Raw genomic sequence first — 16,674 nt, 5'->3', positions numbered from 1 at the left:
TGGCCAGAAGTACTTCTGGCCACTTATGTCTGCCCCGCGCAGACGCAAGCAGACGTTTGGATGCTGCAGATTGTTTGTTTTCTCGCAGACCTTTCATTAAAAAAGGTCTGCGAGACCTCTTCACCACACAGACATGTTCCCATGTCTTCACCACACAGACACAAACCTCTTCTTGGCTCTTCTTCCACACCTCCACCCCCACATCCTGCCACCACCTCCACCACCACATCCCTGCCACCACCGCCACCTGATACATCACCACCACCTCCACCACCACATCCCTGCCACCACCTCCACCACCACATCCCTGCCCAAAAACCCAAAAAAAAAACTATCAAGTGAAGACGATAAGGTTTCATAAACAGCAGTTGAGATATCATCATCGTCATCAAAATCAACCAATCCCAAATCCCCCTCACCCCCAAACTCTCCTTTCCCTTTTTACAATGAATCCTCGTTGAATCCATAAACAAAAAAAAAGACATGGTGGGAAATGGAAATGGAAAGCCAAAAATATCATCAAACAGAACTGATTCACCTTCACACGCACCGGATTATAAACTAATTGAAGCTTCCGTTCAGAAATTGATGACGTCAGATGAAGATGATGTTAGAATTAGGGTTTCAGAACGTGATTTGATTAATAAAAAACCCTAAATCGAACCCCAAATCAGAGATCGAGGGAGCGGTGGGTGGTTGTGGTTGTGGTGGTAGATGAAGGCAGAGGAGAGAGAGACGGTGGAGGCGGTGGTTGTGGTTGTGGTTGTTCTTGGCAGTAGATGAGGCCGAGGAGAGAGAGGCCGAGGAGAGAGAGACGGTGGTGGCGGTGGTGTAGTGGTGACGGTGGTGGTGGGTTTGCGGTGGTGCTTGGTGAGTTGGTGGTGGTGATGAAGGCATAGAGAGGGATCGAGAGGAGAGAGATCTGTGGAGGGTGTGTGTGAGAAGAGGAGGGTGTTTGTGAGAAGTGGTTTATGTATAATAAAAAAACAAACCCTCTTCTTCTTGCAGACTGCAGACCTTTGGTCCACCTCTTCTCCTGCAGATGTCTGCAGATGTGGTCCACAGACTGCAGACCTTTTGGATCTTAAAATACAAACACCACCTTTATCTCAGCTCTCTCTCTATCTCTCTTCAACCAAACCCCACCCCCACCAAATCGGATATAGAGTGAGATCCTTTGAGATGCAAGAAACCAAATCGGAAGTACAAACTGAGATATAGAGAGAGAGGTGTATGTATAAGTTGACAAGTGTTCTTAGGTTACCCCTTATGAAACCCATTTCCCTCTTTCGTAGAAACCCAAATCGGAGCTCTAAGATCGATGAAATGTTGCGAGTCGCTGGGAGGAGATGCTCTTCATGGTTGTCGTCTACTCAGGCTTCATCCGTCATCATCTCTCGCAATGATTCCAGATGTATAGAGAGTGGGGTTTTAGCGCGCGCGCGCTCTCTCTCTTAGCTCTGATATAGAGAGAAGGGTATGTATAAGCTGAGATGCAGGAAGTACAAGTATGTCACCAAATCTGCCATCACCAAATTTTCAGTTAAGTGTGTTTATTAGTCTTATTGATTTGTTTGCTTGAAGGCTAGAATGTGTAGGGTTTCAAATGTGGAAGATGACTGAAGTTTGAAGGTTAATGAAGAATAAAGTGGGGAAGTAAAAAAAGAAATAAGATGTGTTGAAGACTTGGATGAAAAACCATTCAGCCGATGGGTTCAATGACAATAATTAGGGCTCTCCACCTTTAATTCCTTCAAAGTCTGATGGGTTAGATTTGATGGTTCGATTTGGGTGGTTCTAGTGATCTAAAAGAGAAGGGAGTGGTGGTGATGGTTGGCGGCAGATGGTGGTGATTGGCGGAGGGGTGCTTATTGTAACCGGCGGGGCGCTGGTGGTGGTTGTAACCGGCGATGGTGGTGGTTGTTTTAATTTAGAGACATTAAAATAAAAGCGTGAAATGACTTGAATACCCTTAAGTGAATAGACTTAACTTAATTTTTTAACTTGGTTAGTGGTAAAGGACGAAATGTGTAATAGATTTTCCAAATAAAGGATTGTGACTGTAATTATTGAAGTTAAAGGGTATCCAATGCAACTCGCTACAAACATAAAGGATGAAAAGTGTAATTTACCCAAATTTATATATATTATGATAGATGTATTAATTAATATATTAATTTTGATTGCTATATTATCGCTAACAATTAATTTTGATTGTTATATTATCGCTAACAATATTTTTTTTAACTCTCAACTTCACCTCTGATACGAATCTAGTTGTATACAAGCTAAGCTTGAGCTCAACACTTCAACTCGACATAATAGAGGAGTCAAGCTGGGTTGACTCGTCTACTCGAGCTCAACACTTCAACTCGATATAATAGACGAGTCAAGCTGGCTTGACTCGATTTGTAGACAAGCTCGAGCCAGAGCCAACCTGACTCCTACCTAAGGACGGCAAAAATACCTGGGCCTGACGGGTATGAGACCGGGTCTGAGATTGAAAATAAATATTTCGCGAGTATGAGATTAAGTGACACCCAACCAGATTACCCGAAACTATATACACATGTTTACCCGAGACATATTTCCAAAAAAAAAAAAGCGGTTTTACAAGCGGTGGAGCATGTGGTTTAATTCGATGCAAAGCGAAGAACCTTACCAGGGCTTGACATGCCGCGAATCCTCTTGAAAGAGAGGGGTGCCTTCGGGAACGCGGACACAGGTGGTGCATGGCTGTCGTCAGCTCGTGCCGTAAGGTGTTGGGTTAAGTCCCGCAACGAGCGCAACCCTCGTGTTTAGTTGCCATCATTGAGTTTGGAACCCTGAACAGACTGCCGGTGATAAGCCGGAGGAAGGTGAGGATGACGTCAAGTCATCATGCCCCTTATGCCCTGGGCGATTATTTTCCGATAACCCTTATTTGGGAATTCTTCATTACTTGGAAAATAGACTTTTATTTTTATTTTTCGTATTTGTATGCTACAAATACAAAATTATCAACTGAAATTTATATTATCAAGATAGCTATGTATTTCGGTGTCAAATATTATATGGTAATAACTATATGTTTGTAGTTTATTTAAAAACATGGAATTATAAAAGAAAGAAAAAATATACTTGAAAATCCCAGCACATATCTTTTAGGGTGAGCGGGGCACCAGCGGGGAGTGGCCGCGGTGACCCAATTCCCCCAGCGGGAACACCGCCGCCATCCCTGCGGTGACCCAATTCGGGGAGGGTGGTCGGGGGGAGTTCACCGAAGAAGAAGAGGGTTGTTGGTGGGGCCAGCCTCATTTTCAACCAATCAGTGATTTTTTTTTTTAATAAAAAAATAAGTCATCTAAGAGGGGAGTGCCGCCATCAAATTGGGGTGTGAGTAGAGTTTAAGAGGGAAGTTGACGTGGCATAACCTGATTGGGTGTGCGTAAGAGAGGGGACTCCCCTCAGAGGGGAGTGCCCCGCTCACCCTTATAACACTAATAGTTATACTTGATGTAATTTTCTGATGAATACCCATTGGAATTTGGATCGGGTATGACATGATTTTACAGTTACATACGGATACAAAACATAGTTTTATAACAAGGTATCGGTATAAAAATAATCATACCCGACCCGTTTTCAATCCATGATACCATTTTCAGCCCTAAATAGCATAGAAATATATACCGCAGTTAAAACGTAACAAATAACCGTCCCATGGAGGTCGCCGATGAACTCGCAGCCGCCATCGGCGCTGATCCCGATGAAGACTTCGCCTTTCAACTTCAAATGCAAGAAGCGGTAACAGCCTCTTTAACCCCAAAACCTTCTTCATCATCGTCATCAAACGACGACGTTTTTAAGGTTTATTTCAAGGGTTTGGTGAGTGATGAAACTGTTTCGAATGTTAAAATGTCGTTTGCTGGAATTGGGGTAGCGGTTTTTGATGCAAGCGATTGTTGTTTAGTTAAGGCGCGAAAATCATATTTGGTTGACGCTGATAGTCCTGGAACCGAAGATGAACTAGTGGAACTTGAAGGTTTAATCGAAGCCTTGAATGTTGCTGTTAATCATGGGTTGAAACGGGTTCGGGTTTTCAGTGATTGCAATTCGGGTTATCGTTATGTAAGTTTCTATCTCAATCTCAGTTCATATGGTGATTTTGTTATCACTGATGAAAGTCGGCCGGTTTAAATTTTTACGGTTCACTATTTGATTTTGACTGGTTACCGGTTCGGTTTACGACTTTACGGTTTAAAGGTATAAAAGTTGTATAATATATCATTTTCAGAATATATCATATCTATTTATATTTATATTTATAGGGTAAAATACTACACAGTCTCCTAAATTTATAAAGAGTACAAAAGTAATAAAAACACAATAGATTGCAAAATTTAATATAATGCCAATGCCAAGGAAAAAGGAGATAATAAATCGCAAAAAGACACAATGACGAAAAAAAATAATGCCAAAAAAAGACACAATGATTCAAACAAAATTTCTAAAATATACAAGCTAAAAATCCAAAAGCGTAAACCTAAAATCTAAGATAGTAAAGTTCGACGAGACAGTTTCAATGCCGCTAGAATGAGTTCAATTGGAGTCTGTTTAATACCTTTCCTATGACGTCTATTTGTAGGATACTATGTATTTTAACTTTTTCCTATATTTATTACCATATTTCCTATATTTATAACCATATCTTTTAAAGTTTTTAGGGATATTGGATTTAAATGACACCAACTTTCAGTTGCGGACCCAGAAATTATTTACTGGGGGTGCGGATGAGGTGTTCAACCGTATTTTCAAGGGGTGCGGTCGGGTTTTTTGCCTAAAATATACACTAAATTTTTATTTTCAAGGGGTGCGGCCGCCCACCCTGACCAGAGGGTAGGTCCGCCACTGCCAACTTTCACCTATTGGCTGGTAGCACTACAAACTTTTGATTTGTACCACACCAGTCCCAACTTTCAACTTATTTTCCTTTGACACTCTCAAACTAACTGAACCTTAACCCAGTTAGCTGATGTCAGATGCCACGTCACTAAACAAGTGCCACATCAGATACCATGTCAACTGCCACGTCACCAAATAAGTGCCACACCAGATGTCAGATGCCATGTCAGCAAAAAGGCCACATCATATGCCACATCACCAAACAAAGTGCCACATCAACAAAAAACTAAGTGGGTTAGGGTTCAGTTAGTTTGGGAGTGTCAGAGGAAAATAAGTTGAAAGTTGGGAGTGGTGTAGTACAAATCAAAAGTTGGGAGTGCTATCGGACACTTGGTGAAAGTTGAGGTTATTTAAATCCAATATCCCAATTTTTTCATGCAAACTATTAACTAATGATTTTGATTGTTTCACTGTTTATCGGTTCGGTTTACAGTTTGGGGGTAAAGTTCTTGTACAAATAATCTTAACATACTAAACATACAAATTGAAGGAAAACTCAAAAAGACAAGGTGGCATTTTTGTAATTATCAATAACTATCAAAGTTACTCTACAAATACCTCTAAAAAAACCTAACCACTCCCCCCACCCCCCCCCCACCCCCACCCCCCAAAACCTAAAAAAAACCTACCCCCCCCCCACCCCCCACCCCCCAAAAACCTAAAAAAAAAACCTAACCCCCCCCCCCCCCCCCAAAAAAAAAAAACCTAAAAAAACCTAACCCCGCCCCCCCCCCCCCCCCACCCAAGCTAAAATGCTAAAAACTAAACCCCCCAAAAAACCTAAAAAAAAACCTAACCCCCCACCCCCAAAAACCTAAAAAAACCCAAACCCCCCCCCCCCCCCCACCCACCCAAGCTAAAATGCTAAAAACTAAACCCCCAAAAAACCTAAAAAATCTAAAAAAATAAAAAAAACACACAAATTATGTTATTTTATTTTTTTAACATTTTTTATTAAAAATTCGCTACTTTTAGTAGCAGCAAAAAACTTTTTTTTTTTTTTTTTTGCTAACGAAATGTAGCGATTTTTTAATAAAAAATGTTAAAAAAAAAAATTGTGTTCTTTTAGGTATTTTTGGTTGTAACTTTGATAGTTGGTGGTAATTACAAAAATGCCACCTTGTCTTTTTGGGTTTTCCTTCAATTTGTATGTTTAGTATGTTAAGATTATTTGTATTTGATCTTTTACCTACAGTTTGAAACTTGTATTCTTTTCATTATTAGAATATATCATATCTGTTTATATTTATAAGTTATAACCATATCTTTTTTGAATGTTTTAATACAAACTAGTAACTAAAGATTCAAAACAAAAACTATAAAAATATTTAAAACGCTAAACTGTCAAAACCGAACCACCAAATCAGCCGGTCATGCAGACCCAAGCAACACAGTCGAAAAACCAAACCATCAAATCACCAAGCCCGCCAGTCCTGCTGACCCAACCTTGTGTGTTGCACTCATCTATTAAGTTTACTGTTTATCACTTAATTTATGTTATATTTGGCAATGCAGCTGACTCGTAAAAGGAAACGAACAAGCAGCAAGATTGCGACACTGATCGATCAACTGAACGATATTCAAAGTAAGTTCATATACTATGAGCGGTTTCATGTGAAGAAAAACGATATCAGGTTTGTTTACGAACTAGCAAGAGACGCAATCACATTTGAGGCCGCCAATTGGGACAACAGCGATTCTGGCATGACAATAACCGAGCAATGCACAATTTGTTTTGAATACGTCGTCAGTGATCAGATATTTTCAGTCAACAAATGTCTGCACCGATATTGCTTTTCTTGTATGAGAAAACACGCAGAAGCAAAGTTACTACAAGGAAAGTTGCCCGAATGCCCACATGAAAAATGTGAATCCAAAATCGAAATTGAAAGCTGCAAGAAGCTTCTAGAACCAGAATTGTATAAAATTTTGAGGTCACGCGTAAAAGAAGCTTCTATTCGTCCTTCGGACAAAGTTTATTGCCCGTTTTCGAACTGTTCTGCTTTAATGTCGAAAGACGAGGTTAAAGAACATACACCGGCTTCATCATCATCATCATCTACTGCTGCCGGAGAAAGTGGAATGAGAAAGTGCGTTGAATGTAACTGTCGTTTTTGTATAAACTGCAAAGTGCCTTGGCATGACAACGTTACTTGCTCGGATTACATGAAGTCGTTCCTGTTTCAGTCTTCTAATGAGGCGAAACTAAAGTCGCTGGCGACAAAAGAAGGTTGGCGCGAGTGTAAAAATTGCATGAATTTAGTTGAACTTGCGAGCGGGTGTTACCATATTGATTGCAGGTATGCGTTAGAATTTTTTTTTTTTTTTTTTTTTTTTTTTTTTTGGAAATAGTAACTGTGCACATTTGAAATGGTGTACTCTGCTTAAAGGTGAAGATATGGTTTGAATGTGACTGCAGATGCGGATATCAGTTTTGCTACACGTGTGGAGCGGAGTGGGTTGACAAGAAACAGACGTGCGGGTGTCGGCTCTGGGATGAGCATAACATTATCTATGCGTAGCGGCGTTGAAATGGCCCATGATATTGGTGGTTGGTTTGTATGGCAAGACTGTTTTGACCAAGTGTTTACAGTACAGCCTTTTGACTTCTAACAAAATACGAGATTACTCTTTTCGCTATTTTTATTGTTTTCTAACATCAGTTTGATACGTTACACGTGTGTTTTTTATTCTAACTTGGTCGCACTACCAACACGTTGAATTTACCATCAAAATTCTCACCTGAACGTAAGAAGCCAGGCCGTTAATATCTCTATCCGTAGCGAAATCTCACTCCAGTCATTGTCAGGGGTGTGATTTTATTAACATCCGTTGAGAATCGGTTTTTTTTTTTTTTTTGGGGTTTGGATAGGACTTTCATGTTGTTTATAATGGTGTTGGTAGTGAGACTTCTTTTAAAAACACTTGCATGTCTTAAACAGGTCGACAAAATAAGACCTGTTAATTTTCGTGTCGTGTCCATGTTTACCTATTCCGTGCTCGTGTCTTATCGTGTTCGTGTCTTAACAGGTTGTGTTTGACATGATATGCCAATCCTAGACTCCACGCTTCACCTCTTCGGGGCGAGTCCTGTCTTAATAGGTCGTGTTTGTGTATTAACAGGCCATGTTCAGGTCTTAACAGATCGTGTTGGTGTCTTAACAGTTAACAAGTCATGTTCGTGTCTTAACAGGTTATATGATACGCTTGTAAGTTTTTTTGTGTCTTAACATGTTGAGTTCGTGTAACATGTTTATTATCATGTTCATGTTTGGAAAAAAACTGACACGATAATTTTGTATCGTGTTTACCTATTCCGTGTTCATGTCTTATCGTGTTCATGTTTTAACAGATCGTGTCTGATACGATATGCGAGCCTACTCCGTGTGTGTGATGATGAAAAGTATGGGAAATATTCATAATAGAAATAGGGGTAATTAAACTAGCGAGTTGAGGCGAGCCAATTTCAGCTAAGGCTCAAAATTAAACTGTTGCATGGGATAATGTTTATGTGGATTCTTGAATTTGAAATTTGAATTATTAGTTTGAATAATTTAATAATATTATTTTCTTTTATGTTGTTCTCTATCATTTTTTAGGTTGTTATTATCTTAATTTTCCCACCGTTAGTTTGAATAATTTATTAAGATTGTTTTCCTTTTATTGTTCTCTATCATTTGTTTAGGTTGGTAGACCATCCGTAGTGGGACGTGAATTTTTAAAAAAAAATTGAAAAAAAACGCCCCAAAACGCCCCTCCCCCCACTACACCCGGCGTTTTTTTTAAAAAGTTTGTTGTTGGCGTTAGGGGAGGAGGGGTGGTTCACTAGTGATGGATTCTATCACTCCCATTGTCCAATAAAATCATGTCATGTCATCAACCAAATTTCTATCACTAGTGATAGAAATGTAGGGGGGGTGGTATCACTAGTGATGGAATTCTATCACTTCCAAATTTTTTAATTTTCATTTTAAAATTAGAAATTAACAATAAAACACTAAAATATAAATTTCATTAAACTTAAAAAATAAATTACATAGCCAAATAAAAAAAACAACTAAACGGGTGGCATCTCCCAACCCCACTTTGCGCAAATCGCGCGCTTTTGTTGAATGACAATTGACTTGAACAGTTCGTCGAGATGGGCGTGGTTTTCACACAAGATTTTTAAATCATTTTGTCTTTCAATCGTTTTCAAGTGTTCCTTGTACGCCTGCTTGCGTTCAACTTTTAGGGACATAATTGTTTCTTTTCTTTGTTCGGCCTTCTTGAATTGGGTCATTTTCTCCTCTTCGATTCTGAAGATCGACTCCGCCACCACTTCCTTACCTTTGATTGACGATTCACCACCTCTCCTGCGTCGTGGCCTTGTGGGTGTATCTTCTTCAACGAGGTCGTCAACGGGTTGATCGGGTTCGTCAAGGGGGTCGTCGTTTAAGTTCATTTCGGGCAAGTTATCCGACGCGGAAGTCGTGTAGTTCCCCGAATCGGAAGTCTTTGATCTTTTCGAACCGCCTTGTTTTTTTGGAGCCGTAGGACCACGCATGTCAACCAACTCAACGGGGACCCACTTCGGGTGATGTCTCGCAACTTCTCATGCCCCCACGTGTGGAAAAATCATCTTTTTGTACAGTCGGCAATACTCTTCGGTGGCTTGTCGCATGATTGTCGCCTCGCTCGCTCCACTTTGTGGGTTTCGGTTCTACAAAAAATATAAAATGTTATGTTTTTTTAAAAAAAAAAATTCTGTTTCTGTTTTTAATAAAATAATATTAAGAAACTGTTTTTTAAAACTGTTTATTATTATTTAATTAAAAAAACTGTTTCTGTTTTTTTTTTAAAAACTATTTTTTTTTTATAACTGTTTCTGTTTTTTTTTAATTTAAAAAACTGTTTCTGTTTTATGTTAATTAAAAATTGTTTCTGTTTTTTTTAAAACTGTTTTTTTTATAAAACTGTTTCTGTATTTAAAAAAAAAACTGTTTTTTTTATAAAACTGTTTCGGTATTTAAAAAAAAACTGTTTTTTTTTATAAAACTGATCCTGTATTAAAAAAAAAAAACTGTTTTTTTATTAAACTTTAATAAAAAACATACCTTTTGGATGAAACAAGCGTTGAACTTGCTAATTTTCCCGTTCAAATCCGTCCACTTCGACGTCATTTGGTCCATGTTTCGTATCCTTGCACCGGGAAGTTGCCTAAAATGATTAATGACCCGTCTCCAAAACGCATCCTTTCTTTGCTCGTTGCCATGTTTCTTATTCTCCGAGATGTGCAAATACGCCTTCACCAAGGACACCTCCTCCTCGCCCGTCCAATGTTGTTGGCCGATTGGAGCAATTTCTTGAACCTCATCATTTTGTTCTTCTTCCTCTTCCTCTTCTTCTTCTTCTCTTCTTCTTCTTCCTCTTCCTCTTCCTCGTCAAGACTTTGTTGTAGTTCACGCCACGCGCTTGCAAAATGATGGATGAGGGTGTTGTCTTCTAGTAGTGGGTCGAGTGTGTGGGGTTGGGTTTGATACGTTTGGGGTTGAAATTGGTGAGGTTGAAACGGTGGAACGAACGGTTGGTTTTGGTACGTTTGCGATTGAAAGGGTGGATATTGTTGGGTTTGAAAGGGTGGGAATTGTTGGGTTTGAAAGGGTGGGACTTGGTCGAGCTCGTCTTGCAACCTAAAGCGCGTCGGCTCGCCAAGATTCGCTCGAACCTTGGGTCTTACGGGATTTTTCTTCGTACCCGAACCTCTTTTTTTCGAACCCCCACCTCTCTTGCTTGAACCTTCCATGTTTCTTGTAAAATTATTTAGATTGAGTTGGAGAGTTTTTTGATTTTTTTTATTGAGTGTGAGAATAGTTGGAGAGTTTGTTGATTTTTTGTATTGAAATAGGTTGGATTTATATAAAAAAAAATGGTTCAAATATCATCCAAACGGTCAAAAAAATAACCCAAATGGTCATTTCCAACGTTCCAATTTCAAACTTCAACGTGTTATATGTGTAACGCGTTTTAAAAATAACGCGTGATAACAGTGAAGGCGGCGGTGTTCCGTGATAAAATAACGCGTTATGGAAGTTTATAACGCACCGCCCCCTGTGGCCTTATAATTAAAACGCTGAATTGCTTTTGTGGAAATGTGACCCACCAATCAGTTACCCACATGCTCTGACAACCTTGTATTTCGTGTGCTTTTTTTTTTCATTAAAAATAATATGGGGTTTATTGGAATAATGCCCTACTACACCACTTTATGCTATAATGCCCCATGCTGACTGGGATGACACGTGTCAGATAATGCCCCATAATGGGGCATTATATTTCTTCACCACTACACATGTTCTTATTATCTTTATTTGTTTCTAACGTTATGATTACTTTTTATGGGATGTAGGACTATTTATGAATATTAGTTTATCAACAAACATTTGAGGTTTTTTAAAGTTTTTGAATCTGTAACTAAACTTTATAAACAGATTTTAATTCCTTCGTACTAAGGAATTTTTTGAGATTATTAAATTCCATTCCAATTTCAATTTCTTTCACAACCAAAAATATTAAAAATGGAACTGAAATCCTCATTCCAACAGATTTCGTGAACCAAACAGAATAACAGATGGAATTTGAAGGAACTAGAATTTCAATTCCGTTATTGATTTATTCGGTTAGCAAATGAATCAGAACATATCACCCCTAACCCACCATTGACCCGACCCAATTACGATCTCGTCGCAAACCGCTGCTCCACCATAGCCAATGCCAACTCCGACCCAATCCAATGTCCTGACACGCACCGCTGGTCAAACCCAACCCAACCTGAACTGGACCACCAACCCAACACCGGTCTAGGCGCTTCTTTATATATCTTAAAAATTCAAAGAATTTTTTTTTAACAAAATTCATTTATTTATACAACTTCTTTGATAATAAGATAGATATACGAGTCAAATACAGCCCTAAAATTAGTATAGAAATAATATATACCACTGTTAAAAATTTAAAAGTAACCGTACCACATGGATATCTCCGATGAACTCAAAGCCGCCGTCGGCGCTGATTCCGATATCGACTTCGCCTTTCAACTTCAAATCCAAGAAGCAATAAAAGCCTCTTTAGCCTCTAAACCTTCTTCATCAAACGACGACGTTTTTAAGGTCTATTTCAAGGGTTTGGTGAGTGATGAAACTGTTTCGAATGTTAAAATGTCATTTGCTGGAATTGGGGTAGCGATTTGTGATACGAGCGGTAGTTGTTTATTTAAGTCGAGGAAATCGTTTATACTTGACGCCGGTGTTCGTGGGACCGAAGGTGATCGTGTGGAACTTGAAGCTTTGACCGAAGCCTTGAATGTTGCTGTTAATCATGGGTTTAAACGGGTTCGGATTTTCAGTGATTGCAATTCGGTTTATCAGTATGTAAGTTTCTAACTGAATCTTCTTATGTGATCATCATATTTTCGTTACCTGTTGATTTTATTGCATGCCATTCGAATTCGACCCACTTTTGATGACCCACTTGAATTAGGGTGTTCAGAATTCGATTCGGATTCGAAAAATTCGAAATCCTATCCATATATACAAGAGAATTGAGAGATCTTCTCTCAATGAACAATTCATGAACACACATATTTCTTAACAACCTAATTTTGGTACCAAAATGGCTGCTTCCACACCGTGTAGCCTTGGGGTGTTTATAAACCGATAGAAACTTATTGAACCATCTAAACCAAACAATGTGTTTTAAAATTGATGTGGTTTGGTTCATGGTTCATGGTTTAACCTTAATGTTTTTGACGGTTCACAGGTTCAACCATCGGTTTGAAACTTGGATTCTTTTCGTTTTTGGATATACAACTAAGTTTATGTATATAATGTTGTTGAAAAAAAAAAATCAGTACAAAACGCTAAACTTCCAAAACCGAACCATTTAACCATCAAACCAGCCAGTACTAACGACCCACCAACATAGACGGTCTGTTTTGTCGTTTTCTTAAACCAAAGTTAATGGTTTGGCCCGAACTTTTTTGTCAAAGCCGATCGAATCGGACTCTTAACATTTGACCTTCTATCATTCCCATCATCATCATCCCCAAATCCTCAAATATCTTCATATAAAGTATAGACATGTCCGGTTTTTGTGTTGCACACTTGCACCCTTTTATTAACTTTACAGATCATCACATTTTTCATAAAAGTTATAAAAAAAAAAAAAACCTAATGTTATCTTTGGCAATGCAGCTGAATGGTAAAAGAAAACGAACAAACAACAAGATTGAGACATTGATTGATCAATTGAAGCATATCCAAAGCAAGTTTACTTCTTATGAGCGGTTTCATGTGGAGCAAAACGATATCAACTTTGTTTATAAACTAGCAAGAGATGCAATCACATTTGAGGTCGCCAAATGGGACAACAGCGATTCTGGCGTGACAATAACCGAGCAATGCAAAATTTGTTTCGAATACACTGACAACGATAACATATATACAGTCAACACATGTCGGCATAGATATTGCTTTTCTTGTATTAGAAAACACGCAGAAGCAAGGTTACTTCAAGGGATGTTGCCCGATTGCCCACATGAAAAATGTGAATCCAAATTCGGAATTGAAAGGTGCAAGAAGCTTCTAAAACCGGAATTATATAATATTATGAGGTCACGGGTAAAAGAAGCTTCTATTCCTCTAACCGACAAAGTTTATTGCCCGTTTTCAAACTGTTCTGCTTTGATGTCAAAAGACGAGGTCAAAGAACATACACCGACGTCATCATCTACCGCTGCTGGAGATACTGGAATGAGAAAGTGTGTTGAATGTAATCGCCGTTTTTGTATAAATTGCAAAGTACCTTGGCATGACAACGTTACGTGCTCGGATTACGTGAATTCCAGCAAGTTTCGGTCTTCTGGTGAGGCGAAACTAAAGTCTCTAGCAACCAAAAAGCATTGGCGCGAGTGTATCAAGTGCAAGAATTTGGTTGAACTTGCAATGGGGTGCTACCATATTTATTGCAGGTATTTGTTTGATTTTTTTTTTTTTTAGTAAAGTACAGGTCCTATGGTTTATCAAAATTTTAGATTTGGTCCCTAGCTTTCCAAAAGTACACAGATGATCCCGATGGTTTGCGCTTTGTAACGCATTTAGTCCCCCAACTTTGCTAAAAGTCACACGAATGGTCCCTGTGGTTTGCTTTTTGTAACACATTTAGTCCCTAACTTGGACATACTGAAACCTTTAGATTTGTTGGCTAAGGACTAAATGTGTTACAAAAAGCAAACCACAGGGACCATTCGTGTACTTTGGAAAGCTAGGGACGAAATCCAAAATTTTAATAAACCACAGGGACCATCCGTGTACTTTACTCTTTTTTTTGGAAATAGTGACGGTGCCCATTTGAAATGGTGTACTTTGCTTAAAGTTGAAGATATGGTTTGAATGTGATTGCAGATGTGGATATGAGTTTTGTTACACTTGTGGAGCGGAGTGGGTTAATAAGAAACCGACGTGCAAGTGTCCGCTCTGGAATGAGCGCAACATTCTCTATGCGCAACCGCATAGAAATGGTTGGTGATATTTGTGAAAGGACTAGAATTAATAGTTGTGAATGTTGATATTGGTGGTTCGTTTGCAGGTGTCTGAATGATTCTCGTTGGAACACCTTTTCAAGTTTAATGAATAGTTTGGTTATGTAAAGATCATTTTAGCCATTTGACCAAGTTTTTTTACAACATACTTGACTGCTCAACAATATATGTTGTTGAGATTTCCACTTTTTCATAAAAAAATGGACCAAAAAAATCTCTAATTTTCAATCTTTTGGTGATTTCATAGTTTTTGAGATTACTATTTTTGTGACTTTTTTTATTGTATGTTTTGTTTCCAACTAAGTCTCACCGTAATCAAATTTTCAGTTTTCATCCATACTTAAAAAAATATGTAAAAAGCCCAATTGTCCGTTTGAAACTGAGCCGAACCGGGTTTTACCGGAGTAGGCTATTGGGCGGGCGGGTTTTCCTTGGAATTGGTGGCTTGGTGGCTCGTTTATTCATCCAACTCTGCATTTGCTCAATTGATGGTATCCCAAAATGCTTATCCGATGATTTAATTGCCCGTTCATAAAAGATGTGGATATATCTTAAATTTTATTGTGACGTAATTTCTTTAGAGAATGACATACTCAAATAGATAATTAATAAAAACTAAGGGATAATTAAAGATTGAATCTGTTGCAACTTCTTTGACGCCATTTGACTAAATTCAAATATTTATTTCATATAACGTTATTTGAAATTTATTTAACGACTTCACTTTTTCCCTTCTTCCATTCCTTATAATCTTACACTATCATAATGATTTAGCTAAAAAGGAGACTCTTAGACCACCAGAGGTCTGATATAACGCTCCTGTCCAACTTAGCATGTTTGGCGCCCTATAGCACCCCTCTCCCATTTCACAATCGTCAAAGGGGGGCGCTATGGCATGTCTCCGCTAGTGGGTTAGTGGGAGTGAAAGAGGAGAGAAGTAATAACCAATCAGATTTATTTTTGACTTTTTTTCTTTTTTATATATAGTAAATGGGGGCTTTAAACGACTTTATTTCACATCGTGCAAGTTAATAATAACGTCCCTCTATTACATGTCGTCTACGTCGCGTGATAAAGCCCCCAAGAGGCTTTATACCACACCACCCAAGACTTACTAAATTTCCCCAAAAGTACATAATTCTTTAGCTACAACAAAAATAAAAACTAAAACTAATTATATTTAGACAAAAAAATATTAAAAAACATGAGTGATGTGGCTTTAGGTAATTGACTCAAAAAGATATTGTAGTTAGTGGCGTAGCTTAGTTGATACCCGAGGGTGCATCTGCCTCTCTCCTAATGTTTCGATTATAAAGTATAAAATTTCCGATTTTTGGTCTAAAAATTTTAAAATTATAACGGATCCCCCCCCCACACACACACACACCACATCTTAACGGAGAAGGGGCTCACCCTCTCCTTCACACCCATCTGGATTGGTTTGGCGTGTGTTAATATGCGCACATGTTTTGATGCCCACTTATATATATTTTGTATAAACATATATAATTTGAATATTCCTACCAGGGGGTGCAAACAAGTCGATCCGAGCTTGAACTTGTTACGGTAATAAATAGTGTAGGGACTATATGGTAATTGTTAGATAGTGCAAGGGGTTTATGTGTATTAATTGTAAGTACATAAACAGATGTGGGAATGAGAATCAGTAGCGAATGATTTTGAGACTTTCTTCCTCTTTCGATTCTTTCTCTTTTATCTCTCGCTCACACGCTTGATCACCATTTTTACACGTAACAGAGCTCCATTAACTTGTGAAAGCTCGAGCTCGGTTCGTTTATTATCTATTAGTTAATATATTAAATAAAAATAATATAAATAATAGACTTGGCTCGCGAGCTCAATAAGTGAAACTCGGACTCGTTTATTAAATAAACTTTTTTTAGGTTCGGGTCTACTCGTAAAAAAGTTTAAACAAGCTCGGCTCGTTTACACTAAGGCTCGATAAGGCTTCACATGTCAGGCTCAAGCTCGGACTCTATAAATAAACTAGCTTTATTTTAGCCTTTAGGCTCAAGCTCGGCTCAACCTCAACAAGACTCGGCTCGTTTCGAGCTTTTTCTCGAATAGCTCGCATTTTTTACACCCCTAACTCCTACTAATCCGAAATTAGAAATTCAAATTCGATTAAAAAA

General features: G+C 38.5%; 2 protein-coding genes across 3 annotated transcripts; both read left to right on the top strand.

The window, feature by feature from the left end:
- Positions 1–3,512: 3,512 nt before the first annotated feature.
- On the top strand, positions 3,513–7,619 carry LOC110898448 (E3 ubiquitin-protein ligase RNF216). Of its 2 annotated transcripts, none has more exons than XM_022145235.2 (3): positions 3,513–4,110; positions 6,460–7,244; positions 7,335–7,427. In XM_022145235.2, exons 1-3 carry the CDS (start codon positions 3,703–3,705, stop codon positions 7,336–7,338), a joined length of 1,197 nt encoding a protein of 398 aa, XP_022000927.1. In that variant the 5' UTR covers positions 3,513–3,702; the 3' UTR covers positions 7,339–7,427. The 2 variants fall into 2 exon arrangements, with proteins under 2 accessions (XP_022000927.1, XP_022000925.1); XM_022145233.2 differs by having other exon boundaries at positions 3,517–4,110; positions 7,364–7,619.
- Positions 7,620–11,902: 4,283 nt separating this feature from the next.
- LOC110898447 (E3 ubiquitin-protein ligase ARIH2) lies at positions 11,903–14,644 on the top strand. Its single transcript, XM_022145232.2, has 3 exons — positions 11,903–12,353; positions 13,176–13,951; positions 14,385–14,644. Exons 1-3 carry the CDS (start codon positions 11,955–11,957, stop codon positions 14,506–14,508), a joined length of 1,299 nt encoding a protein of 432 aa, XP_022000924.1. The 5' UTR covers positions 11,903–11,954; the 3' UTR covers positions 14,509–14,644.
- Positions 14,645–16,674: the final 2,030 nt, after the last annotated feature.

Source organism: Helianthus annuus, chromosome 13 (assembly GCF_002127325.2).
Source record: "Helianthus annuus cultivar XRQ/B chromosome 13, HanXRQr2.0-SUNRISE, whole genome shotgun sequence".
Classification (NCBI taxonomy): domain Eukaryota; kingdom Viridiplantae; phylum Streptophyta; class Magnoliopsida; order Asterales; family Asteraceae; genus Helianthus; species Helianthus annuus.
This window is presented reverse-complemented; position numbering and strand designations above follow the sequence as displayed.

Excerpts from the sequence above, each read along its gene's own strand:
- LOC110898448 (XM_022145233.2), top strand. The coding sequence starts at position 3,703 with ATGGAGGTCGCCGATGAACTCGCAGCCGCCATCGGCGCTGATCCCGAT. Across the intron at positions 4,111-6,459 it reads GCAATTCGGGTTATCGTTAT|CTGACTCGTAAAAGGAAACG; the intron begins GTAAGTTTCTAT and ends TTGGCAATGCAG. Across the intron at positions 7,245-7,363 it reads TGTTACCATATTGATTGCAG|ATGCGGATATCAGTTTTGCT; the intron begins GTATGCGTTAGA and ends ATGTGACTGCAG.
- LOC110898447 (XM_022145232.2), top strand. The coding sequence starts at position 11,955 with ATGGATATCTCCGATGAACTCAAAGCCGCCGTCGGCGCTGATTCCGAT. Across the intron at positions 12,354-13,175 it reads GCAATTCGGTTTATCAGTAT|CTGAATGGTAAAAGAAAACG; the intron begins GTAAGTTTCTAA and ends TTGGCAATGCAG. Across the intron at positions 13,952-14,384 it reads TGCTACCATATTTATTGCAG|ATGTGGATATGAGTTTTGTT; the intron begins GTATTTGTTTGA and ends ATGTGATTGCAG.